The sequence below is a fragment of the Ranitomeya variabilis genome, chromosome 6 (genome assembly GCF_051348905.1).
Source record: "Ranitomeya variabilis isolate aRanVar5 chromosome 6, aRanVar5.hap1, whole genome shotgun sequence".
Taxonomy (NCBI): Eukaryota; Metazoa; Chordata; class Amphibia; order Anura; family Dendrobatidae; genus Ranitomeya; species Ranitomeya variabilis.
The window spans coordinates 131,177,413-131,204,762 of record NC_135237.1 but is presented as its reverse complement, the minus strand read 5'-3'; the positions used below and the strand labels follow the sequence as shown (position 1 = coordinate 131,204,762).

General features: G+C 47.5%; 1 protein-coding gene across 1 annotated transcript in view; it reads left to right on the top strand.

Moving 5' to 3' along the window:
* Positions 1 to 303: 303 nt before the first annotated feature.
* Positions 304 to 27,350, top strand: part of ZNRF2 (zinc and ring finger 2) — a 137,888-nt gene continuing 110,841 nt past the window's right edge. Inside the window, exon 1 of the mRNA XM_077269004.1 lies at positions 304 to 1,386. Coding sequence (XP_077125119.1) covers positions 975 to 1,386 — 412 coding nt within the window. The 5' untranslated portion in view covers positions 304 to 974. The remainder of the gene's footprint in view (positions 1,387 to 27,350) is intronic.

The window sequence follows — 27,350 nt, the reverse complement described above, 5'->3', positions numbered from 1 at the left end:
GAGATGGATACCATGGGGCCGGTCACACTCTCTTAAACAGGGTAGAGGTCGGACACCGTAAGGCCAGTCACACAGGGCAGAGGAGGGCACCGTGAGGCTGGTCACACTACCTCACACAGGGCAGAGGCGGGCACCGTGAGGCCGGTCACACTCCCTCACACAGGGCAGAGGCGGGCACCGTGAGGCCGGTCACACTCCCTCACACAGGGCACCGTGGGGCCGGTCACACTCCCTCACACAGGGCAGAGGAGGGCACCGTGGGGCCGGTCACACTCCCTCACACAGGGCAGAGGAGGGCACTGTGAGGCCGGTCACACTCCCTCACACAGGGCAGAGGCGGGCACCGTGAGGCCGGTCACACGATGTGTGTGAGGAGGATACGTGAGCTGCGGGAAGCACCGGCGTGAAGGAGACACAGAGGAGACGTAAACACAGAAAGGTGACGAGTGAGGGCGCGAAAACGGGGCGGAGTCTGAGGGGAGGAGCCGCCACTGACAGGAGGAGGAGACACAGGCAGAGCCGCCACTGACTAGGGACACCGCGGAGACAGAGGAGGAGGCGGCGGCGCTTCTCAGGACAGGGGCGGAGAGAGCGGCGACCAGGGAACACGCTACATCCCCGTGCACACGTCCTGGTACACCGCGGGCTGCAGTGGGCGTGACGCCGCCATGTCTGCCTTCCTGTCACGCTGGGCTGCTGGAAAGTTTCTGAGTTGTCCCCCGCTGCCGTGCGCTGAGTGCACCGTGTGACCGAGGACGGAGCCCCGGGCTGTACGGCTGGAGAGAGTGCACCATGGCGCCGGGCACACGTCCTGTCAGCTGCTGCTGGAGGTAACACCGGACCCAGGACACGCAGGAGCCGCTCGCAGACACGGACATGGCACTACAATGTAGCGGACACCACTGACCGGAGCACGGGATCCTGTCCGCAGTACACGTCATATTCACGGTGACCCGGCCGGGTGTGTGCTGGGGATGGGCGGCCGGCAGAGCAGCAGCCCGGCCTCGGACGGTCGGACACGGGCGTACTCGGGGTCGGATATCCCTTCTAGCACCGGCCGGGGACCGATCAGGGGCCCAGCAGGGGTGGCCGCCTCCACCTCCTCCCCCCTGGCCAGGTACCCGTACACACACGCAGGACACTCGGCTGCAGCGGGCGGTGGAGCCGGAGGCTCGGAGCACACGCCGCCAACATTGGGTTCTCGGAGCCGATCTGTGGGAGGAATTCGCAGCCAGGCCCAGCTCGGTATACCGGGGGCAGCGAGAGACTCCGGCAGCAGCACACCCGAGGAGGGAGGCAGAGAGCGGGCACCCGGGGGAGGAGGCGGCGGCTCCAGGCTGCTGATCGGATCGCTGCCGTCTCACCTGTCCCCGCACCTCTTTGGAGGTGAGTAGTGACTTCACGTGAGAGCGATGACGACATAAAGGATCACGTGTCTGCTGAGCCAAACTTCAGTCCCCACACACAGCTGTTACCTCATACAGGGCAGACCTCAAGTGTGAGCGGATAGTGCTGCCCACTGGTCCATCTGTGAGCGGATAGCGCTGCCCGCTGGTCCAACTGTGAGCGGATAGTGCTGCCCGCTGGTCCGGCTGTGCGGGGATAGTGCTGCCCGCTGGTCCGGCTGTGCGGGGATAGTGCTGCCCGCTGGTCCGGCTGTGCGGGGATAGTGCTGCCCGCTGGTCCGGCTGTGCGGGGATAGTGCTGCCCGCTGGTCCGGCTGTGCGGGGATAGTGCTGCCCGCTAGTCCGGCTGTGCGGGGATAGTGCTGCCCGCTAGTCCGGCTGTGCGGGGATAGTGCTGCCCGCTAGTCCGGCTGTGCGGGGATAGTGCTGCCCACTGGTCCAACTGTGAGCGCATAGTGCTGCCCGCTGGTGCGGCTGTACGCGGATAGTGCTGGTGCGGCTGTGCGGGGATAGTGCTGTGCGCGGATAGTGCTGCCCACTGGTGCGGCTGTGCGGGGATAGTGCTGCCCGCTGATGCGGCTGTGCGCGGATAGTGCTGCCCACTGGTCCAACTGTGAGCGAATAGTGCTGCCCACTGGTGCGGCTGTACGCGGATAGTGCTGCCCGCTGGTGCGGCTGTGCGGGGATAGTGCTGCCCACTGGTCCAACTGTGAGCGGATAGCGCTGCCCGCTGGTCCGGCTGTACGGGGATAGCGCTGCCCGCTGGTCCGGCTGTGCGCGGATAGCGCTGCCCGCTGGTCCGGCTGTGCGCGGATAGCGCTGCCCGCTGGTCCGGCTGTGCGCGGATAGCGCTGCCCGCTGGTCCGGCTGTGCGCGGATAGCGCTGCCCGCTGGTCCGGCTGTGCGCTGCTCCACATTCATGTACAAGTGTCCTTATTAGCTTTTATGTTCTTTTAATTGGTTATAGAAACCCTTTTCCTATTCTCTAGTTTGGTGTCAGTGGACGTCAGCCCGTACAGCTGCTACAGGACCTGTCGCCAGTGATGTAACTATGATGGGTGCAGGATCTGCCGTGGGACCTGAAGTTTAGGAGGCCCAAAAGGCCGTTTAGGTCCATCTGGGAAGGCCAGTGCTACACCACTGCCTTTCATCCACACTCCTGCCTGAGGAAATTCTGCCAATATGGCTTTAAAGAAGGCAGAAAGGTCTTCATAACTCCCTCTAATCATTACTGCTATAGCTATGCAGATAAGAGTATTAAAGTCTCTGTGGTTAATCATTATAGGTTGTTACAGTTCTGAGGTCTCTCTGTTCTAAGCAGGTTTTCTGGCTTAGGAAAACCCCTGTTCCCTGGATGCAGTATGTCCTAAAAACAAACTGTGCTTTTCTCACTTTCCCGGGCTCCAGCACTGACTCTCCACCTCTGCTTCTCGTGTCTGTTATTGTCTGCAGCGCTGGTGTCACGTCGGCATCACTGCATCCAGTCTGTGAGGACTTCTGCTCTGCTAAAGTTAACGGCACGAGGCAATGAGTTCAGTGATTGGCTGCAGCTTTTCGACGTTATCGCTGCGGACAATGACAGGCCAGTGGAGCAGCGCAATAATCTCAGCACTGGACCTGGTGACGGTGAGTAAAACAGTGTTTCTCTTTAACTAACAGCAGCTGAGGATAACAGAAACTTCCTTCAAGGATATTTGGCAGAGGGGAAGATGCACATTGATGGATCACGTAAAAATAAAGACTAGTGGCTGTGGCAAACCTCTGACCCATGGAAGCCATGAATGGGGATTTCAGTAATGGACAGTTCCTTTGGCTACAGCTGCTTGTCTTCTGTGTTGGGGAGTATGAACACTGGTGTCCGCTGGCTAGTAGTTTTCCTTTCCTTGGTTACGGGAAGACTGCTCCATAGGTATGGGGAATCTGCATTCCTTGTTTATGGATGATATGGATGGAATTTTATCCCCAAAGTGAGAGTGTTGTAACCATAAAGTTTTCGTTAACTTTTTCCATTGGTCTAAAGTGAAATTCACAACTTGGGTCCTATTGCAAGTGAACTGTACATTTTGGGAGCTTAAGTGGCAGCAGCACATGGTAGTTATACACATTAGACTAGCGTTGGCTATACTTGTCTGCTTCTGTCCAGTCGCGATTAAAGGGGTTGTCAACTACTAGGACAACCCCTTCTTGAATTAAATGCTTGGCCCCAATAAAATGAAAAAACCTATACTCTCCTCCCTTGCCGCTGCTGTTCCAGCGGTGTTAGCACTCGCGGTCCCAGAGCTCTCGTGCGCTTGTTATGACACGTGGTGCCCGGCGCCCAATCAGCCCTGCGGTCACTGTCCGCTCCTTCGTACAAATTGAACATGAAGAGGAAGTCCGAGATCAACTGCAGCCCAGACTTCCTCTTCATGTTTAATCCGTAAAAAGGAGGGGGCATTGACACTAGGGCTGATTGGGCACCACGTGTCATTTCAAGCTGGAACGGCGCCAGCACGGGAGGTGAGTTTAGGCTTTATTTTATTGGGGCAAGCCAAGTTCAAGAAGTGATTGTTCTAGTAGTTGGCAAGCCCTTTAAGTACACATGCAAACTAAGCAGAGTGTATGGGGATGTTTAGCCGTCCTTAATCAAACAGAATATATGGTAACCGCTGGCTTTTTCTAAGCAACTTCCAAATCTTCGAATGCTTCTTAGACTTATGAAATCCCGGACTTGTATGTTCCCGGTATTGCTAAAAACACAGAAACCACGCCATTATAAAAGGTTTCCAACAGAGTTGAGCAAAAGACTTAGCAGGACTGGTTTAGTTTCCGTGTCGGTAATTTGTGGCTGCTGGAAAAAAGACCTGCTAACCTCGTACCTGGCGGCACATCTTGTGATTAGTAGATGTGCCGCAAACTCGTGTGAGTCACGCTGTAACAATGCCTGGGCCACTAATCAGAAGAGGCGCCACCACATAGGTGGAACAAAGGGCTCTGGTCTTGACGGTCGTGAACTACTGATGTGGCTGCTGGACCAGGATTTTGTGAGACTTTTTGCTACTCTAATTTCCAAGTATAAATGGGGTTTATTCGCGCATGTTCATCCAACATGGTGATTCATCCCACATCTCATTGTAAAGTCTACATGAAAAGAAAATTCTGATTTAAGGGACCTCCAGTGATCAGGAGAATAGGGGTCATCTCATGGGCATGCATGACTGCCGTTTTATCTATTTAATCCCAACCGCAGTGACACATAACATGGGATTAGATTGCTTGTCATAAGTGCCGTGGATTCCCGCAATCAAACTTTTATCATCTATCCCCTGGTTAGGTAATAACTAGTGCTGAGCGAATATACTTGTTACTCGAGATTTTCCGAGCACGCTCGGGTGTCCTCCGAGTATTTGTAAGTACTCGGAGATTTAGTTTTCAGCGCCGCAGCTGCATGATTTACAGCTGATAGACAGCTTGAATACATGTGGGGATTCTCTAACAACCAGGCAACCCCCACATGTACTTATGCTGGCTAACAGATGTAAATCATTCAGCTGAGGCGATGAAAACTAAATCTCCGAGTACTTACAAACACTCGGAGGACACCCGAGCGTGCTCGGAAAATCTCAAGTGCCGAGTATATATTCTCATCACTAGTAATAACTGCCTCTTATGGGAGAACCCTTTAGGGCACGTTCGCATGGGGCGAGCTAGCAGCACACGTAGCCAATGTGTTGTGTATAAAGTGTTAGGGTATGTGCACACGTAGAATGGTCCACTGCGGCTTTTTCCGCAGCGGATTTGATAAATTCGCAGGGCAAAAACACTTCGTTTTTCCTGCGGATTTATTGCGTTTTTTGTGCGGATTCCACTGCGGTTTTACACCTGCAGTTTTCTATTATGGAGCAGGTGTAAAACCGCTGCGGATTCCGCACAAAGAATTGACATGCTGCGGAATGTAATCCGCTGCGTTTCCGCTCGTTTTTTGCCGCAGCATGTGCACTGCGGATTGCGTTTTCCCATAGGCTTACATTGTACTGCAAACACATGGGAAACCGCTGCGGATCCGCAGCAAAATCCGCAGTGTGTGAACATAGCCTTATTCTTCCTGGGACCAGATAAATTGTGCCTGCGGTGGATTACGCATTACAATGGTTTGTCATGAGATCAATGAAAAGTAGTAAGATTGCATTATAATGAAATTGTTGGTATGGCGCTGTTGTAAGCATTGCATTTATTCTGGACGACACTATCAATCTATGTACAGCTTCAGCTCAGGTTATTGTTAGTAAACTGGAGCACAGACGGTCTGGTAAGTAAGCTGTGCTAAGACTCTCCGTGGCCGGCAGCCTGTCTGACAGAAATGAGGCATCATTAAGTGGCTTAGCACCTCCAGTAAACAAGGCCCAGCTCTTCGTTTCCCGTTACTTGTTTTCCTGATGTACTTGTTGATCTGAATTTTAAACAGTGTGAAGAGGAGTTTGGGCGATCGATCCTTGGGTGGTATTACTCAGCAGTGTTTGCTGTTAGAGCATGTGAAGCCTCAATGGAAAGATGTTTGTAATTTTTATATCTAAACAATTTAACAAAATGTTAATGCAGTATATTTGATTAAGGTTTTGAGAATTAGAACATTTTCCTTCCTCTTTTTGTGCATAAACCATGCACAAAAGGAGGAAGGAAAATGTTCTAAATTTCAAAACCTTACACCAATTTATTACATTAACATCACTTGATAAATCATCTGCCAATGTTCTCAGCCAGTCTTTGGTTGGAGAAGTCACCATTCCATAAAAAAAAAACAAAACAAAACAGTGGCCCATTAGACCAGTGCCATACATGTTAGCATCATCTCGGAGGCCAGTTGGCAGCAGAAATGGTCGCATGTCGTTGTGGCACATCTTTGCTCCAGGTGGGTAAAGAGAGATTGGCAGTGATCATTGAAGCATTGGTGCCAGAGCATCAGGGACATTATCAGCCAAAACGAACCTGTTACCTGATTTGTGTTGCCCAAACTATGAATCAGTGTGACTGCACAATTTCAGCCCGGTTTAATTTTCATGAAAACATAGCGGTGTTTCAAAGAAATTATCTTTCAATTTTCGGCCAGGGTCCAGGCTAGTCTGCTGCTATCCATACCCGGCTTCTCTCAGCACTGCAGTAGGTGATTGACAGGTCTCTCCCATAGCTTAAGACCAGTGCCTAGAGTGGCACTTGGAAAAGTTATCCAGGAATGGACCTTTAAAGTATATGCTTTCTGAAATGCCGGCGTGTTTCAGAGCAAAATATACCTGGTTGCACTTGTACAGCCTGTCTCTGATTCATGCTGCCTGTGATTTGGGCTGCATGAATCAGGTGACAAGTTCCCTATAAGTATTTTTTTTTATTAGTAAATGAAGAAGTTTTTGTGCCTGAGATGATTAATGTGTAATCATTTTTGTTAGTAATTGGTGTAAATAATAAGATCGACCTTTACCTCTTCATTTTGTGTCTGGACTTTTGTCATTTAATTCAGTATACAGTACATAGTTATCCTTGTAGTTTATGGATCGCTTAGAGGTGGCTCTCTCAGCCAGACCGCAGGACTCCTGACCAAAACTAAAAGTCTTGTAGGCATGTAAATAGCTATTGGCTCAGATCAGGAGACCTGCAGACAGGCTGGTATTTGCAATTGTAACAAAGACAAAAAAGTACTACTATAAACAGACACGATTGGGCTGGCAGAGGATTCATGAGCCGAAAGACAAGCTTCTGCCCGGATGCCAAATGCATATTGACATTATTGATCTCCAATTCATGTTTCCGCTGATTCTGCTGGTGGTGCGAACAAGTTAGCCAAAAACTGGATCAAAATACAGAATGTTAAGGCCTAAGATCTGTGACTTGTTTGAGGGCTCTTTTCGCTGCATTTCTCTTTTGAATTGGTGAAATGTGGGGAAAAAAGAAACAAAATGGTAATTCTTATGTTTGGCAAGTTCTACATTTAAATAAGTTGCCAAGAGCTAAAAAAAAAGAAACCCACCCAAATTGTCATTGCTCTGCCACTATAATGAAGCGTGAAAAAGAGAGAGAACGGTGTGAACAGAGTCTGTGTTGGATTCCTGCGCTGCGGTTTGTGTCCCCATGATGGTGTTCCTTGGATTGACCAGTGGACATGTGGCCAGTCACCAGATGCCGTTGTAATGACATAATTGCTGCAGCTATCAATGGCGACTGATGAAGCGTCTTCATACAATGGAGATAATAAAATGTGGCGAAGAATTTTAGAATTGAAATAGTTTTTGTCTCTCAGCGTTTAGTAATAATAATAATAATCTTTATTTATATAGCGCCAACATATTCCGCAGCGCTTTACAGTTTAACAGTTTCAAACACAACAGTCATAGGTATCATCGTTAACAATACAGTAATAAAGCAAAAATAAGACAAAATAAGACGACCCTGCTCGTGAGAGCTTACAATCTACAATGAGGTGGGGAGATACAAAGCACAGGTGTGTATTTACAATGGTGTATTTACAGTGATGGTCCAGCCATCTTCCGGGGGTGGGGGTAGATGGAAGTAGTGAATGGGTTACACACGCACAAAAACATAAAATGAGTTTGATTAGGGAACGTGATAGGCCGCTCTGAACAAATGTGTTTTGAGCGAGCGCCTAAAGCTATGCAAGTTGTGGATGGTCCTAATGTCTTGGGGTAGAGCATTCCAGAGGATTGGCGCAGCACGGGAGAAGTCTTGGAGTCGGGAGTGGGAGGTACGGATTAGTGCATAGGTTAGTCGAAAGTCATTTGCAGAGCGCAGAGGTCGGTTAGGCCGATAGACAGAAATGAGGGAGGAGATGTAAGCGGGTGCCGCACTATGGAGAGCTTTGTGGGTGAGAACAAGTACTTTGAATTGTATCCTGTAATGAATGGGCAGCCAGTGTAACGACTGGCGAAGAGCGGACACGTCCGAGTAACGATTAGCCAGATGGATGACCCTGGCTGCTGCATTAAGGATAGACTGGAGAGGGGAAAGTCGAGTGAGGGGGAGGCCAATTAATAGAGCGTTACAGTAGTCCAGACGGGAGTGGATTAGGGCGACAGTGAGAGTTTTTGTTGTCTCCATGGTTAGAAAAGGGCGGATTCTAGAGATGTTCTTTAGGTGTAAGCGGCACGAGCGGGCAAGACATTGTATGTGGGAGGTGAAGGAGAGATCGGAGTCAAACATAACACCCAGACAGCGTGCCTGCTGCCGGGGTGTTATGATGGTGCCACCCACGGAGAGGGAAATGTCAGATTTAGGGAGGTTAGTAGAAGGCGGGAGTAGAAGAAGTTCAGTTTTGGAGAGGTTGAGTTTCAGATCGAGAGCGGACATGATGTTGGAGACTACAGACAGTCAGTGGCGTTCTGTAGTACAGCGGGGGTAAGGTCAGGGGATGACGTGTATAGTCCAGCATAGTACCAGCATAAAGATGGTACTGAAAACCAAATCTGCTGATGGTCTGTCCAATTGGGGCCGTGTAGAGGGAGAAGAGAAGGGGGCCAAGGACTGAGCCCTGGGGTACCCCGACAGTGAGAGGAAGAGGAGATGAAGTGGAGCCAGAGAACAGAACACTGAAGGAGCGATCAGAAAGATAGGAGGAGAACCAGGAGAGAGCAGTGTCCTTAATGCCTAGTGACTGGAGCCTAGAGAGAAGGAGAGGGTGGTCAACAGTGTCGAAAGCTGCAGAAAGATCGAGGAGAATGAGCAGAGAGTGGTCACCGTTACATTTTGCTGTCAGAAGGTCATTGGTCACCTTGATGAGTGCAGTTTCTGTCATTTTACTGGAAAAATTAGTTTTACCATCGCTAATTTTAATCCTAGAGACAGCAGATTGAATATCCCTAACTCCCTGTAAGCTAAAAGGGAAAAATATAATTTGAACGTTCTCCAAATTCTCTTGTAGATGTTTAGATGACTTTGCCTGAAGTGCAATTTATGTTGTCTGCTAGAAATATCCCCATTCTAATCTCCAGTTTTAGACCAGTCAGGACATTTTCTACATACCAAAATACATATTTGTGCTTCTTTTAACAGAAATGTAGGTTTTATAAATAATCTTTTCTGACAGCAGGCTGACAAATAAAGACATCAGCTGATAATGACAGTCTGTTACCCCATCTGAGAGCTACATGATGTAGGGGCAGAGACCCTGATTCCAGCAATGTATCACATACTCGGCTGCTTTCTGCAGTAAAAATAAGTGTTTTATCTGCTGCAGATGTACTAGTTCTCTGATTGCTGATCTCTGTATAACCCCGCCCACACCACGCAGCATTCTGTGTACACTGTGCATAGGCAGAAGGTTGCCAATCAGTGGAGGGGGCTGGGTTATACAGAGCTCATGAATATGAAGAACTATGTGGCAGCAGGTTTACTAATCCACTAGTGATAATATTGTGCTGATAACACAGTAATGTTATCAAAACTATAGCAAGCAGCCCAGTAAGTGACACATCACTAGAATCAGGGTGTCTCTGTACATTATGCTGCTCTTAAATTAGGTGGCAAAAATCTAGGGAGAGATTCACTTTTAAGTATTTGGGGCCCTTAATATTTCATGATTCATTTTTAACAATATAATACAGTACTTGTCAAAAGTATATTGAAAATGTGCAGATATTTACAGTAATATACAGCAAGGGTGCCTCTGCTTTGCAGCCTAGAATCGGGCCGCAAAACCATCCAGAATTTTACCACAAATTTAGTCTATGGCGGTAAAGAACAAAGCGTGCCAAAAAAAGATTATTACAAAACTTCTGCAATTAGTGTTTAACGTCTTGCCTGGTGCTCAGCTGCAGGTACCCAAACTGTAAGGCTATGTGCATTCGTTGAGTGAATGGATGCAGATAGTTCAGCACCATTTCTGTATCTCTTGGCAAGAAAAACGCAGCTGCAAAAATGCTTGTTTTTGACTGATTTGAGTGGAGCACATGGTGAAAAACGCACAGAGAATTGATGCCGCAGATTAATTTCTGCACCAAATCTGCATATAACAAATAAGCAACGTGTGCATGACCCTTCAGGTTTCTCATTCACTTTGCTGGCATCAGGATTGCTTCAGGGTTTGCTAGTAAATCTGTATGGCAAAAACGCTCTAAGGCTACGTTCACATTTGCGTTGTGCGCCGCAGCGTCGGCGCCACAACGCAAACAAAAATGCAGCAAAACGCATGCACAACGCTGCGTTTTGCGCCGCATGCGTCCTTTTTTTAATTGATTTTGGACGCAGCAAAAATGCAACTTGCTGCGTCCTCTGCGCCCGGACGCGTGCGTCGCAGTGACGCATGCGGCGCAAAACGCAAGTGCGACGCATGTCCATGCGCCCCCATGTTAAATATAGGGGCGCATGACGCATGCGGCGACGCTGCGGCACCCGACGCTGCGGCGCAGACCGCAAATGTGAACGTAGACTTAGGGTAAGGTCACACAGGGTGTTTTTGCAACGTTTTTTTGCTTCTTTTTGTATGCTAATTTTCAGCTGCTTTTTACAGTACCAGCAAAACCTATGAGATTTCCGAAATCCCATGCACACACATTGGGTTTTTGTGTGATCAGTATTTTGTGCTTTGCTGTGTTTTTTTTTTAAATAGAGCATGTCACTTCTTACCGCATTTTTGCTGTGTTTTTTCAGCGTTTTTCACCCATTGACTTGAATGGGTGCTGAAAAAACGCAGCAAAAACGCAAGTATCATTATTTGCTGCATTTTTGTTGCTGAAAATTCAAGGACATTAGCGTGGACAAAGGGAAAAAAAAGCACCAAATATGCAACACAAAATGCAGCTAAATCTGCTTTTTTGACGCAGCTTCTTTCCTGCCAAGAAGATCAGATTTTGCTGCAGCGAAAAAAAGCAGCCTGTGTGAACTTAACCTTAATCTGCAATGTGTGCACAAGCCTCAATTTCACATATGCTGGCGAATCTGCAGCAAAATATGAACTTGTTACATGCAGATTGTGCTGTTGAATCAGAATAGTTTTCAACCAGGAGGCTATTTAGCTCAGGACACTTGTGGTCAGGCCAGTAGTCGCGGTTTGTATGCTGGCTGTGAAATACTGATGTGTGAAGCTAGACTTTAGAGTAGGGCGGCAGAGATGGAATGGGCAGGAGGGTTATATGATGGACAGCTGTCAATATAGTAGAGCGGATTCTCGGGTGACTTGGCCAGCAGGCTGTGGGGGTTGAATTTAGTATTTGGACACTACAGATTGTTTTTGAAGGCTGCATAGAAGCTCCGTGTGCACAAGGCTGTGGCTTCTACTCTGCTCATTGTACCTCAAGTGTGTTAGGAAGCATGAAGTTAATTCTGTATATTTGAATACTAATGTAGCACAGCCCACGCAGTATATAACACAGCCCACGTAGTATATAGCACAGCCCACGCAGTATATAACACAGCCCATGTAGTATATACGGTAGCGCAGCCCACGCAGTGTATAGCGCAGCCCACGCAGTGTATAGCGCAGCCCACGCAGTGTATAGCGCAGCCCACGCAGTGTATAGCGCAGCCCACGCAGTGTATAGCGCAGCCCACGCAGTGTATAGCGCAGCCCACGCAGTGTATAGCGCAGCCCACGCAGTGTATAGCGCAGCCCACGCAGTGTATAGCAATGTGGGCACCATATCCCTGTGAAAAAAATAATTAAAATAAAAATTAGTTATATACTCACCTTCCGGCAGTCCCCAGATCCAGCCCAGGCCTTTAGCGATGCTCGTTGCAACGCCCTGTTCCCAGTAATGCCTTCTGGCAATAACCCGTGATCATGTAGAGGTCTCGCGAGACCGCTACGTCATCTGGGGTCATTGCCGCAATGCATTTTTGGGACCGGAGCGTCGCGAGGAGCGGGAAAGGCTGGCGCGGGCGCCGGAAGGTGAGATTGTTTTTTTTTTTAAATTGTTATTATTTTTATCATTTATATGTTTTTACTATTGATGCTGCATAGGAAGCATCAATAGTAAAAAGTGAAGCGGTGTTTAAATCCCGCCCCAATATCGCTGATTGGTTGCAGCCGGCCGCGACCAATCAGCGACGCGGGATTTCCGTGACAGACGGAAGTTACAGACAAACAGACGGAAGCGGACCCTAGACAATTATATATATATATATACACTCACCGGCCACTTTATTAGGTACACCTGTCCAACTTCTTGTTAACACTTAATTTCTAATCAGCCAATCACATGGCGGCAACTCACTGCATTTAGGCATGTAGACATGGTCAAGACAATCTCCTGCAGTTCAAACCGAGCATCAGTATGGGGAAGAAAGGTGATTTGAGTGCCTTTGAACGTGGCATGGTTGTTGGTGCCAGAAGGGCTGGTCTGAGTATTTCAGAAACTGCTGATCTACTGGGATTTTCACGCACAACCATCTCTAGGGTTTACAGAGAATGGTCCGAAAAAGAAAAAAAATCCAGTGAGCGGCAGTTCTGTGGGCGGAAATGCCTTGTTGATGCCAGAGGTCAGAGGAGAATGGGCAGACTGGTTCGAGCTGATAGAAAGGCAACAGTGACTCAAATCGCCACCCGTTACAACCAAGGTAGGCCTAAGAGCATCTCTGAACGCACAGTGCGTCGAACTTTGAGGCAGATGGGCTACAGCAGCAGAAGACCACACCGGGTACCACTCCTTTCAGCTAAGAACAGGAAACTGAGGCTACAATTTGTACAAGCTCATCGAAATTGGACAGTAGAAGATTGGAAAAACGTTGCTTGGTCTGATGAGTCTCGATTTCTGCTGCGACATTCGGATGGTAGGGTCAGAATTTGGCGTAAACAACATGAAAGCATGGATCCATCCTGCCTTGTATTGAGCATCTTTGGGATGTGCAGCCGACAAATCTGCGGCAACTGTGTGATGCCATCATGTCAATATGGACCAAAATCTCTGAGGAATGCTTCCAGCACCTTGTTGAATCTATGCCACGAAGAATTGAGGCAGTTCTGAAGGCAAAAGGGGGTCCAACCCGTTACTAGCATGGTGTACCTAATAAAGTGGCCGGTGAGTGTATATATATATATATATATATATATATATATATATATATATATACACACATATACACATTTGATTTGGTGTGGCAATATTATGCAATGTTTCGCATCACAATTGTAAATACAATTGTTTTTTCGGAAGGAAAAAATTTAGCAGTCACTGTCGGGCAAACCTGAGCACTGCACTGTCTTCTCCAGCAGTCCCATGGACACGTAATAGGGCAGAGGTCAAGCGTGCACACCTTTACTCCATACAAGACAGCTGCAGCCCTGTTTTCAGGATCACTGGGGGTCTCAGAGGTCAGAACCCCACTAATTGTTTCCTTTTCCTATGGATAGGTCATAACTTGTTGTTTTGGGAAAAGCCTCTACATTAGAGTGTCACTGTAAGGATTACACGTGTATTTTATAGATGACTAGGCAGTCCATTAAAGGGAATGTCACCCCAAAAATCGTATATGAGCTAAGCCCACCGGCATCAGGGGCTTATCTACAGCATTCTGTAATGCTGTAGATAAGCCGACGATGTAACCTGAAAGATAAGAAAAACGAGTTAGATTATACTCACCCAGTGGCGGTCCCGGTCCGATGGGTGTCGCGGTCCGGGTTCGGCGCCTCCTAGCTTCATATGATGACGTCCTCTTCTTGTCTTCCTGCCGCGGCTCCGGCGCAGGTGTACTTTATATGCCCTGTTGAGGGCAGAGCAAAGTACTGCAGTGCGCAAGCATCGGGAAAGGTCAGAGAGGCCCTGCACCTGTGCACTGCAGTACTTTGTTCTGCCCTCAACACGGCATATAAAGTACACCTGCGCCGGAGCCGCGGCAGGAAGACAAGAAGAGGACGTCATCGTAAGAAGCTAGCAGGTGCCGGACCGCGACACCCATCGGACCCGGACCGCAGCGGGATCGCCCCTGTGTGAGTATAATACATAACCTCTCTCATCTTTCAGGTTACATCGGGGGCTTATCTACAGCATTACAGAATGCTGTAGATAAGCCCCTGATGCCGGTGGCCTTAGCTCATATACGATTTTTGGGGTGACAGGTTCCCTTTAAGAATATTTGCTTTCATGTTTTCGTCATAAACCGGAAGATGTTGTATTACTGTTTTCTATGTGGCTGTTCAAAGGTCGTGTTTGATTTTGCGTTTAGGAGACAATAAAAGCCCCATCACGTGAATATTTCTGTGATAGTTGTAGAGAAGATACATTTCTCTGCAAGGTCTTTTTGGCACAGGTCTCATTTCCTTTATGGATTCATGTTTCTGTTGATCTTCTTTGTAGCACTCAGACTTCCGTCAGGCTCGTTTCCTTTTAATCTTGCAAGTCTGGTTCACAAACTGTTCTGTAATTCCGCACAACTCCATCATCTGTGTCATTTTCATTGTAATTCAAATTTGGCATCAACACATCATTTTCAGGAATAGCTATTTGGAAAGACGCTTACTTCTGGCTGTTATTTCTAGATAAATGATGGTTAGCTTTTATATAATGCATATTCTGGACATTAGGGAACTAAGTGAAGATGACTGAGAGGAAATGATCATTCTGTTTCTGCAGTTTTGAGTTGGAAGGGCTGACCAATTCACATGCAGTTCTTTTGCCTTGTGTGTTTCATTACTCCCAGGCTTTATGGCTTGAAGAGAAGGAATAAGGGTTCATATGTAGTCATTGGTAGATAGTGTTACAATGACCTTTTGTTGTAGTTATTCATTGATTTGTCTACAAAGACATTAAACCTATAGAAAAAGACTAGACAAAGTTTATTTCTGAATGCTGTCACAGGTTATTTACTGCACTAAAAGTATTTGTCCCATGTCCTGAAGTAGGACAGCACCGCACTCTAGCCTCCTGGCTTCCTGGTCGCTGCGGGGGCTGGCGCTCCTACCTGAATGACAGGTTGCTATTCTGCCTGCCCAAACTTTGCACTTCCCATGCTGCTGTATGAGCAGCGTTGTCTCTGCAGCATCCGAAGCACACTAGCACTGGCGGATGGAATTAGGCGCTAACAGCGCTCTCCAGCAATCCCGGCTGTCCAGTGTTTACAAGAGCTTGTAAGCCCTGCGCAGATTCGGCCTCCACTGCTAGACCACAGCAAGTGGCTGGTTTCCCTGGTGTAGTGCAGTGGGGTTGGTTCAGTGTGACACAGTGGCCACAGGAAAAGTTCACAGCAAACGTTTTTAGGCCACGTGCACACGTTGTGGAAAGTGGTGCGGATTTTGCCGTACTGATTTTGGTAATTCCGCAGGTAAACCGCACTGCGGAATTACCGCAATTTTTTTTTTGCGGATTTTGTGCTTATTGCACCTGCGGTTTTACACCTGCGGATTCCTATTATGGAGCAGGTGTAAACCACTGCAGAATCCGCACAAAGAATTGACATGCTGCAGAATAAACAAGGCTACGTTCCCGCTTGTTTTTTTTCATGCTGCGGATTTTGTTTTCCTTAGGTTTACATGGTACTGTAAACTCAAGGAAAACTGCTGCGAATCCACAGCGGCCAATCTGCTGCGGATCCGCAGCAAAATCCGCAAAAAAATCCGCAATGTGTGCACATACCCTAAATGTCCACACTCACACAGTGTACAGCACATGGTATCCTCCGGATCGCAGCCGGGAAGCAAAACAGTCCATGGGAGTCCGGTTGCCGAGGGTGATGGCCCCACCGTGTCACGCTGCGAGGTGTCAGGAGTTCGCTCTGCTGGCTCTGTGTTAACTCACACAGGCTGAGCTTTTGCAGAGCCGACTGCTCCACAAGTTGCAAACTCCAAACTGACACACCCAAACCCTTCCTGCAGGTTTTTTTTTTCTAACCTGGAATCTGTGGTCATGGGCCACTTATAAGACCCCGCCTGGAGGAAACGGACCGGCCCCACTACCTTCTTGCAGTCCATTTAAAAAATAAAAGCCCATAACGGGTTTTCTTGAAAATGCCTTGGTGAAATAGCTTGACCAGGTTCACACTTAGGGTACTGTCACACTCTGCAACTTTCCAACGATCGCGACCAGCGATACGACCTGGCCGTGATCGTTGGAAAGTCGTTGTGTGGTTGCTGGGGAGCTGTCACACAGACCGCTCTCCAGCGACCAACGATGCCGAGGTCCCGGGTAACCAGGGTAAACATCGGGTTACTAAGCGCAGGGCCGCGCTTAGTAACCCGATGTTTACCCTGGTTACTAGCGTAAAAGTAAAAAAAAAAAAAAAACGTACATACTCACATTCCGGTGTCCTTCAGGTCCCTTGCCGTCTGCTTCCCGCTCTGACTGAGTGCCGCCGTAAAGTGAAAGCAGATCACAGCGGTGACGTCACCGCTGTGCTCTGTACTGCCTTACGGCTGGGAGTCAGTCAGAGCGGGAAGCAGACGGCAAGGGACCTGAAGGACACCGGAATGTGAGTATGTACTTTTTTTTTTTTTTTACTTTTACGCTGGTTACCAGGGTAAACATCGGGTTACTAAGTGCGGCCCTGCGCTTAGTAACCCGATGTTTACCCTGGTTACAAGCGAACGCATCGCTGGATCGCTGTCACACACAACGATCCAGCGATGACAGCGGGAGATCCAGCGACGAAAGAAAGTTCCAAACGATCTGCTACGACGTACGATTCTCAGCGGGGTCCATGATCGCAGTAGCGTGTCAGACACTGCGATATCGTATGGATATCGCTGGAACGTCACGGATCGTACCGTCGTAGCGATCAAAGTGCCACTGTGTGACAGTACCCTTAAGGTACCTTCACACGAAACGACATTATAACGATATCGCTAGCGATCCGTGACGTTGCAGCGTCCTCGCTAGCGATATCGTTTAGTTTGACACGCAGCAGCGATCAGGATCCTGCTGTGATGTCGCTGGTCGCTGAATAAAGTCCAGAACTTTATTTGGTCGTCCGATCGCTGTGTATCGTTGTGTTTGACACCAAAAGCAACGATACCAGCGATGTTTTACACTGGTAACCAGGGTAAACATCGGGTAACTAAGCGCGGGGCCGCGCTTAGTAACCCGATGTTTACCCTGGTTACTAGCGTAAAATGTAAAAAAAACAAACAGTACATACTCACATTGCGTCCCCTGCAGTCTGCTTCCTCCTCTGACTCAGCACCGCAAAGTGAAAGTGAAAGCAGCACAGCGGTGACGTCACCGCTCTGCTCTCACTGTACGGCGCTCAGTCAGTCAGGAAGTGGACGCAGGGGGACGTGAATGTAAGTATGTGCTGTTTGTTTTTTTTACATTTTACGCTGGTAACCAGGGTAAACATCGGGTTACTAAGCGCGGCCCTGCGCTTAGTTACCCGATGTTTACCCTGGTTACCAGGGGACCTCGGCATCGTTGATCGCTGGAGAGCGGTCTGTGTGACAGCTCTCCAGCGACCAAACAGCGACGCTGCAGCGATCGACATCGTTGTCGCTATCGCTGCAGCGTCGCTTCGTGTGAAGGTACCTTTACTTTTGCTTTGCCTCCTGACTCACAGGCATCCTGCTGTGAATACAAGCCACTCCAGCAGGTCAAATAGGACTCTGTCTGCTTCCTGGGGGATATATATCGACACCTAGCATGTGATCCCCTCACTGCCTCAGCTCTAAATGGCAGTGAGCTCTAAACAAGAGTCTTAAATTTTATCTCAAGACTTCAAATTTTAATGAATAGTCAATTGAAAAAGTGCTTGTTTTAGCTATAGTTATCTGATAATGAAGATGGAAATTGCTTTTTAACAGCCTTGGCTAAGGCCATTTTCACACACCAAGATTTTGATGCAAGTTTGTAGCTCAACATTGGGAAAACAAGAGGCATAAATCCCCCTATAATGCTTTTCCTGTTTTATGTTCAACTATTCGCTTTGGCTTCCATGCAGAATACTAGTGGCCTAAGGGTATGTTTCCACGGTCCGGAAGCTCTGCGCTTTGGACGCCCCCCCTTTATACGCGCAGTGATTCCTCATGTGTTCATTGAACACATGCGGAATCACCGTATCCTAAAAATAAACTGGTATTTATCTTGCAGAGACGCTCCGTCTCCGCAAGATAAATAGACATGCTGCGATCTATAAAGACGCGCCACATGTCCGGATACGCAGGGCCGCCAGATGCGGCCCTTCGCACATAGTGGAGACGGTATTTCATAAAATCCCCTCCACTATGCTGTAACATCTGGATGCTGCGGCTGTGCGCAGCGTCCAATCCGCAGCAAATCCTGAACGTTTCCTGACCGTGGAAACATAGCCTAAGGGTATGTGTCCACGTTCAGGATTGCATCAGGATTTTACGCAGGTAAAATCCTGACCAAATCTGCACCTGAGGTCACTGGCAGGTCACCTGCGTTGTTCGTGCGTTGTTTCAGCATTGTAAGGACATGCTGCGTTCTTAAAAGACGCGCCGCATGTCCGTTTCCGTGGGTATGCCGCATGCGTCATTTAATGCATAGTGGAGATGGGATTTCATGAAACCCCCTCCACTATGCTGTAACATCTGCACGCTGCGTGTTTGACGATGCGGCTCTATGCAGCGTCAAACACGCAGCCTTTCCTGAACGTGGAAACATACCCTAACGGTTTATCCACATGGCCACAGTATGAAAGGTTCTCTTGCATCCCCCCACCCCAAAACAGGTTTCACTCTCCACTTATATATTTACTATATAGCAAATAAACTGTTAAAGCGTCATCATCACAAAGATATAATCCGCTTAAAAACAATGACACAGGTTTTACATTGTATGTTCTTTTTTGATTCAGCCAGACCCAGTAATGTTGGTGGGGAAACGTAGGTTGTTTGTCCTTATGTGGGCTGTATGTAGAGAGTGCAGGACAGCCAGCCTAATCTAATAGTATGGACACATATCCGTGCGACTGGCACCTTATACTAAGCATCCACCACCCTCAAAGCTGTGTGAGTGTGTGGTTGTTCTTCACTATTTTCTATTTGTACCCCATATATCACTAGGACTTGACTGCATCCTGTATTACACTGATATTGTAACCACGTATTGGTATATATGGCTGCTCTTTGATGCAAGATCACTATAGCTGTTAACTATAACCACAGTTCTTCTCTTATGCTCGTACCATGCAATTTTTTTTTCTTAATATTCCTAAATTTACTGGTATTTTGTATTTGCATTTAAACTATGGGAACTTAGAAATATTGCAAATCTGTATTATGAAATGCTCTAGGGTTAGTTCATGTGATCTGTGTGGAGCATCCATTTCAGATTCTTTATGTAAAAAAAAACAAAACAAAAAAAAACCTTACATCATGCTGATATTATAGAGAAGACGTAACATTTATTTGGTCACTTGAAATACACACAATCAACATACAGACAACTGTGCTGAACTGATATATCCCTCACACTTTAATCCTGATTGAAACTGCCTATCAGCGGAGGTTGGCACCCTACAATAAGCACGAGATAGGCACCCTTGGTTATCAGTTAATCTCTAGGGATTTCTAGGGTGAGCCGCCGCGCAGTGGGGGCGCCATATCCGCTGAACAGTAGGGTGCCAACCCCCGCAGTTAGGCAGGCTGTTCATATCAGCAGGGAACAGTTTTAGTGCGGTATTATATGTGTACTAGATGGTGGCCTGATTTCTAACGCATCGGGTATTCTAGAATATGCATGTCCACGTAGTATATTGCACAGCCCACGTAGTATATTGCCCAGCCACGTAGTATATTGCCCAGCTACGTAGTATATTGCCCAGCCACGTATGTCACCGGTTAAAAAATAAACATATACTCACCTTCCGAGGGCCCCTTGTAGTCCTGTCGCCTGTGTGCGGTGCACGCGGCAGCTTCCGGTCCCAGGGTTGGTATGAGTGCAGGACCTGTGATGACGTCGTGGTCACATGACCGTGACGTCATGGCAGGTCCTTTTCGCATACCATCCTTGCCACCGGAACCTGCCGCTTGCATGGAGCGGTCACCGGAGCGTCGCGAGGAGCGGGAAAGGCGGCGGAAGGTGAGTATATAATGAATTTTTTTATTTTTTTAAATTATTTTTAACATTAGATCTTTTTACTATTGATGCTGCATAGGCAGCATCAATAGTAAAAACTTGGTGACACAGGGTTAATAGCAGCGGTTATGGAGTGCATTACCCGCGGCATAAAGCGGTCCGTTACCGCTGACATTAACCCTGTGTGAGCGGTGACTGGAGGGGAGTATGCGGGCGCCGGGCACTGATTGCAGGGGAGTAGGGAGGGACTAATCGGACTGTGCCCGTCGCTGATTGGTCGCGGCAGCCATGACAGGCAGCTGGCGAGACCAATCAGCGACGTGGGATTTCCGTGACGGAAGTTGCCGACAGAAAGATGGAAGTACCCCTTAGACAATTATATATATATATATATATATATATATATATATATATATATATATATATATATATATATATATATAGATTATGCACTTTTGCACTTTTTGTTATCATGTCATTCACTCCTTTTCACACTGTTTAATGACTGCTATGCATCATTTCTCCATTGGCAATTGCTGTCCGTTTCATCTTCCTGTCATGTCTAAGGCTACGTTCACATTTGCGTTGTGCGCCGCAGCGTCGTCGCCGCAACAAAACGCATGCGTCGTGCGGCCCTATCTTTAACATTGGGGCCGCATGGCGCCGCATGTACATGCGTTGTCATGCGTTTTGGTGCGTCGTACGCCGCACCTGTCAGGGCGCGGCAAACGCAACATGTTGCATTTTTTTTGCGGCGCTGACTTTTTAAAAAACGCATGCGTCGTGTTTGCGTCGCTTTTGCGTCGTCGATGCGCCTTTTTTCCCATTGATTTGTATTGACAACGCAGACGACGCAAGTACTTGCGTCGTGGTGCGTTGTACGACGCATGCGTTTTCCAATAAATATGCAAAACATTGTATAGATTTTGGGGGGGCGCATGCGGCGCAAAATGCAGCGTTTTTTGTTCAAAACGCAACTGCGTTTTTGTTTGCGTTGTGCGTTGCGGCGCCGACGCTGCGGCGCACACCGCAAATGTGAACGTAGCCTAAATGGTGGTTTATCAGACTCGCTTTTTTTTTAGGTGATACATAGGAGATTTAGGGACAGCCACCGAGGAGCGGGGGCGCCTATCTCATGCTAATTGTAGGGTGCCAACCTCCGCTGATAGGCAGTTTCAATCAGGATTAAAGTGTGAGGGATATATCAGTTCAGCACAGTTGTCTATATGTTGATTGTGTGAAATTCATGATTTTAAAGTGACCAAATAAATGTTAAGTCTTATCTATAATATCAGCATGATACAAAGTTTTCTTTTTTTTAGCTTTTCTTGATTTTATGACCTTATTTTGCCTATTTTCTTCAGTTTTTTCAAAACACAAACAAACAAAAAACGTAGCCAAAAATAGTGTAGCAGTAATGGACACGATAAGATAAATCTCACAGAAGCCAATATAATCAATGAGTTATAATCTGTGACTGATCTGGCTCTGCAGGTATTTTAACTTTTCAGTTCTTGTTCATTGCTTTCTCTGTTTTCATATACTATGACCTGATTTCCATTGTCATTCTAATGGATTCCAGTTAATCTGGAGAATTCCCCGATGAAATCTGCAGCAGTACTATTGTGTTCTAGTTATTGCTATTATTTAGCTTTTTCCTGCATCCATTGATCAGAAACTAATGCCGTGTAATTATCATAAGGCTGACGCTGGTATTATAATTTGTTCCCATATCTTCCAGTAAATCACCCAGTGTTGTGGTTTATAATGTGTTACTTTCTTGCAGTGTGTTGTATTATTTTCCTCTAGTCTGTCGTTGGCATAAATAACGCACTATTGTACGTGATAAATATATATATATATAGTCCATATGACAAAGAAGAGAAGGTAGCACTCACCGATCCTTAAAATGGTTTGTCCCTTAATCAGCCACAAAATAAAACCTTCATGGCTCGGGGGGTGTGAAGATAGGAGTGTGCAGGTTCTGACGACAGCCGATTCGCGCTGGTATAGCGCTTCTACGGGTAGACTGGCTATACCAGCGCAAAACGGCTGTCGTTAGAGCCTGCACACTCCTATCTTCACCCCCCCGAGCCATGAAGGTTTTGTTATGTGACTGAATAAAGGACAAACCATTTTAAGGATCGGTGAGTGCTACCTTCTCTTCTTTGTCATATGGACTGAATTTCAATGTTTTTTTAGAGGAGCACCCGAGATCCGGAGGCTATGCTCCACAGCCAGTACTGTGTGGTTTCATCAAGCTGAAATCCGCTTCCTGTTCATACTATGAGCCCTGGTGGTAAATACTTCTCAGCTTGCATTTTATTCTTTACAGATAAACGACTGGTTAAAATGTAATTGGATCCTTATCTCGCAGTTATGTTATTGTCTTGTTCTTTAGACCAATTGACAACCCTTGGATTCTAGTTTAACAGCTGTGACCTCAAGTCTGGGGGGAATTTTGCTGAAAATGAACCTTGCGCTTTACCTACAGTAAGCAAATCTGTGCCTGACAATGTTAACCCTTCTGAGTCTGTTACTATGAGTTGTAATGAAACCAGTAAAACTGAAGAAAAAAACTCACCAGGAAGAAGTTTTTCTTTCTAGTTTAAAAAGTGACTCATTCATGAACCCAGACAGACCCTATAATGGTCAATGGCTTTCCTCTGCTTCTGTTTGCACCATTATTGAACAAATCCGTGTTGGAAATTAACTCTGCCTGCCAAATGAAGTCTGAATGGAAGTGTGAATGCAGCTTTACCCAAGAGGCATATGTGTGCTTACTGCTGTCCGGGAGCCAGTTACGATTACAGATTAGCGAACCTTTTAAGGTTCAGATTGGCGAACGTCCCAATGTTTGTCGAACATATCTGAACCCCATTGTGGTCAATGGGAGGCAAAACCAAACACATAGACAACACCTTCAGGGGTGCCAAGAATTGCTCAAATTAGGGGCAGTCCCCAGGAAAAGTGGCGTGTACACCTGTTACTGATCAATGTTTAAGCCAGAAATGCTGATCCAAGCCCCGTCCCATGCATCCATGCTGCACAAGTATACTAGTTCTACTCTGGGTCAGTTGGGTAATTGTAGAGTTGTGACACGGAGGGGAAACGAGGGTGATTGGGGTGCCACCTCTGAAGAATGTACGGTGTGTAATGTTAAGGTTGAGGAAGAGGAGATGTCACTTGAAGCAGCGCTTGACATCGACTGGAGCACATGCTCTTTCTGGCCCTCCTCTACAACGCGCACCGCTTAGAAAAGGAGTCTAGTAGTCCATCCAGTAACAGATGTTGTCAGTGGTCTTTGGATAGCACGAGAAGGTGTTTGTTCAGTAGTTCAGTAGAGCTTTCAATAACATCCCAACCCCCCCCCGTACACATTTTTCCGTCAATATGGCCATGTGAGGGCTTGTTTTTTTGCGGGACGAGAGGTACCTTTGAACGACACCATTGGTTTTACCATGTCGTGTACTAGAAAACGGGAACAAAATTACAAGTTCGTTGAAATTGTAAAAGAAGTGCAATCCCAAACTTGTTTTTTTTTTTTTTTGGCTTTTTTGCTAGGTTCACTAAATGCTAAAACTGACCTGCCATTATGATTCTCCAGGTCATTATGAGTTCATAGACACCAAACATGTCTAGGTTCTTTTTTTATCCAAGTGGTGTGAAAAATTTTTCAAACTTTGTTTAAAAAAAAAAAAAAAAAAAAAGCAAAAAAAGAAACTGCGCCATTTTCCGATACCCGTAGCGTCTCCATTTTTTGTGATATCGGTTTGGGTGAGGGCTTATTTTTTGCATGCCGAGCTGTCGTTTTTAATGATACCACTTTGGTGCTGATATGATCTTCTGATCGCCTGTTACTGCATTTTAATGCAGTGTCACAGCGACAAAAAAAAAATAATTTTGGTGTTTTGACTTTTTTCTCGCTACACGGTTTAGCGATCAGATTAATCCCTTTTTTATTGATCAGGCGATTCTGAACGCGGCGATACCAAACGTGAATGTTTGATTTTATTTTTATTGTTTTATTTTGAATGGGGTGAAAGGAGGGTGATTTAAACTTATAATGATGTAATATATATATATATATTTATTCGGACTCCCATGACAGCACTACGAGAGAGGGGATCCGCCCTTCAGGAACAGGAAACCTACAGATACAAAAGGGCGGCACCTCTCCCCATGCATCAGTTGGTTTCCTGTTCCTGGAGGGACAGGATCCTACAGATGAAATTCCTCGATGGAAGGAAGAACTACTCCATACGTTAGATCAGAGGTCCCCAACCTTTTTTGCACCAGGGACCGGCTTTAAGCAAGACCAGTTTTCCATGGCCCGGTGGGGGTGGGGCAGGGGCGGGTCTTTGGTCATATGGGGGTGGGGTTATGGAGGGATGGAGCTTAGTGCATACTTATCATATAATTATGACATTTATAATGAGAATGTGATTCAACTTACCATAGGTTCAGAATGAGTGGGAGCACCATGCTTGTTTCCCTGGTGCTCTGCACCATTATTGCCCCATAGCTGTGCCATATAGTGCTCTGCACCATTATTGCCCCATAGCTGTGCCATACAGTGCTCTGCACCGTTTATTATTGCCCCATAGCTGTGCCATACAGTGCTCTGCACCGTTTATTATTGCCCCATAGCTGTGCCATACAGTGCTCTGCACCGTTCATAATTGCCCCATAGCTGTGCCATATAGTGCTCTGCACCGTTCATAATTGCCCCATAGCTGTGCCATATAGTGCTCTGCACCGTTCATAATTGCCCCATAGCTGTGCCATACAGTGCTCTGCACCATTATTGCCCCATAGCTGTGCCATACAGTGCTCTGCACCATTATTGCCCCATAGCTGTGCCATACAGTGCTCTGCACCATTATTGCCCCATAGCTGTGCCATACAGTGCTCTGCACCATTATTGCCCCATAGCTGTGCCATATAGTGCTCTGCACCATTATTGCCCCATAGCTGTGCCATACAGTGCTCTGCACCATTATTGCCCCATAGCTGTGCCATACAGTGCTCTGCACCATTATTGCCCCATAGCTGTGCCATATAGTGCTCTGCACCATTATTGCCCCATAGCTGTGCCATACAGTGCTCTGCACCATTATTGCCCCATAGCTGTGCCATATAGTGCTCTGCACCATTATTGCCCCATAGCTGTGCCATACAGTGCTCTGCACCATTATTGCCCCATAGCTGTGCCATACAGTGCTCTGCACCATTATTGCCCCATAGCTGTGCCATACAGTGCTCTGCACCATTATTGCCCCATAGCTGTGCCATATAGTGCTCTGCACCATTATTGCCCCATAGCTGTGCCATACAGTGCTCTGCACCGTCCATTATTGCCCCATAGCTGTGCTGCTGCTGCAATAAAAATAATAAATGACATACTCACCTCTCTTGCTTGCAGCTCCTCAGCGTCCGGTCCCGGCGTCTCTCCGCACTGACTGATCAGGCAGAGGGCGGCGCGCACACTATATGCGTCATCGCGCCCTCTGACCTGCACAGTCAGTGAGGAGAGACGCCGGGAAGATGGAGACAGCGCCCGGCGTGTGGAACGAGGACAGGTGACTATGTAATACTTACCTGCTCCCGGCGTCCCGCTCCTTCCCCCGGACAGCTGGTCTTCGGTGCCGCAGCTCTTCCTCTGTCAGCGGTCACCGGCACCGCTGATTAGAGAAATGAATTATGCAGCTCCGCCCCTATGGGAGGTGGAGCCGCCTATTCATTTCTCTAATGAGCGGTCCCACGTGACCGCTGTACAGGGGAAGAGCTGCTGCACCCGGAGACCGTGGGACGGGCAGGGGGAGCGTCAGGATCGCTGGGACTAGGTAAGTATGCCTCAGCGCCCTCTCCCCCTCACCCGCCGACCCCACCGCCGACCGTGACTCGAGTATAAGCCGAGGGGGCACTTTCAGCCCAAAAATTTGGGATGAAAATCTCGGCTTATACTCGAGTATATACGGTAGCTGTCAGCGGCGCCACGGACCGGCTGAAAGACCCCAACGGCCCGGTCCTGGTCCGCGGACCGGCGGTTGGGGACCTCTGCGTTAGATGTTAGGAGATGCCTGTTAGAATATATCACAGTCACGAACGCTTGGAAGAGAGAGGATGCGTTTTTTTTATCCTTCCAAGGTCCTAGGAAAGGGCTTAGAGTTTCGAAGTGCACACTAGCGAAGTGGATTAGGGAGGCTATCTCTCTGGCTTATACTGCAGGTGGAGGTCCGGCTCCGCAGAATCTGAGGGCGCATTCCACCAGGGCCATGGCTACATCCTGGGCGGAAAGATCTGGAGTGTCAGTCGACCAGATATGTAAGGCAGCTACGTGGTCGTCCCCTTCCACCTTTTTTAAGCACTACCGGTTGGACTTGGGGTGCTCCTCTGATCTCACCTTCGGGTTAAGGGTGCTACAAGCTATAGTCCCTCCCTAAGGTAGTTTTACATCTCTGTAATTCTCTCGTAGTGCTGTCATGGGAGTCCGAATAAAGCATTAAGCTACTTACGGGTAGCGGCATTTTTCGGAGGCCCATGACAGCACCCTTAGTTCCCTCCCTATTCACGTGGGGGTTGCACTTCCTATAATGTACATAATGAGATATATATAGATCTCACGTGGGGCATTTGCAATAGATTAATTTTGTATCTAAACTGTATATAATATTTGTGTGCTACTAACCGCGGTAGTCCTCTCAGGCTCTAATATACAACTGATGCATGGGGAGAGGTGCCGCCCTTTTGTATCTGTAGGTTTCCTGTTCCTGAAGGGCGGATCCCCTCTCTCGTAGTGCTGTCATGGGCCTCCGAAAAATGCCGCTACCCGTAAGTAGCTTAATGCTTTTTTTAAAACTTTTTTATATATACAGTATCTATATCTAGCAGCACGTTGGCTCAGTGGTTAGCACTGCAGCCTTGCAGCACTGGAGTCCTGGGTTCAAATCCCACCAAGGACAAGATCTTGGGTTTCCTCCGGGTTCTTTGGTTTCCTCCC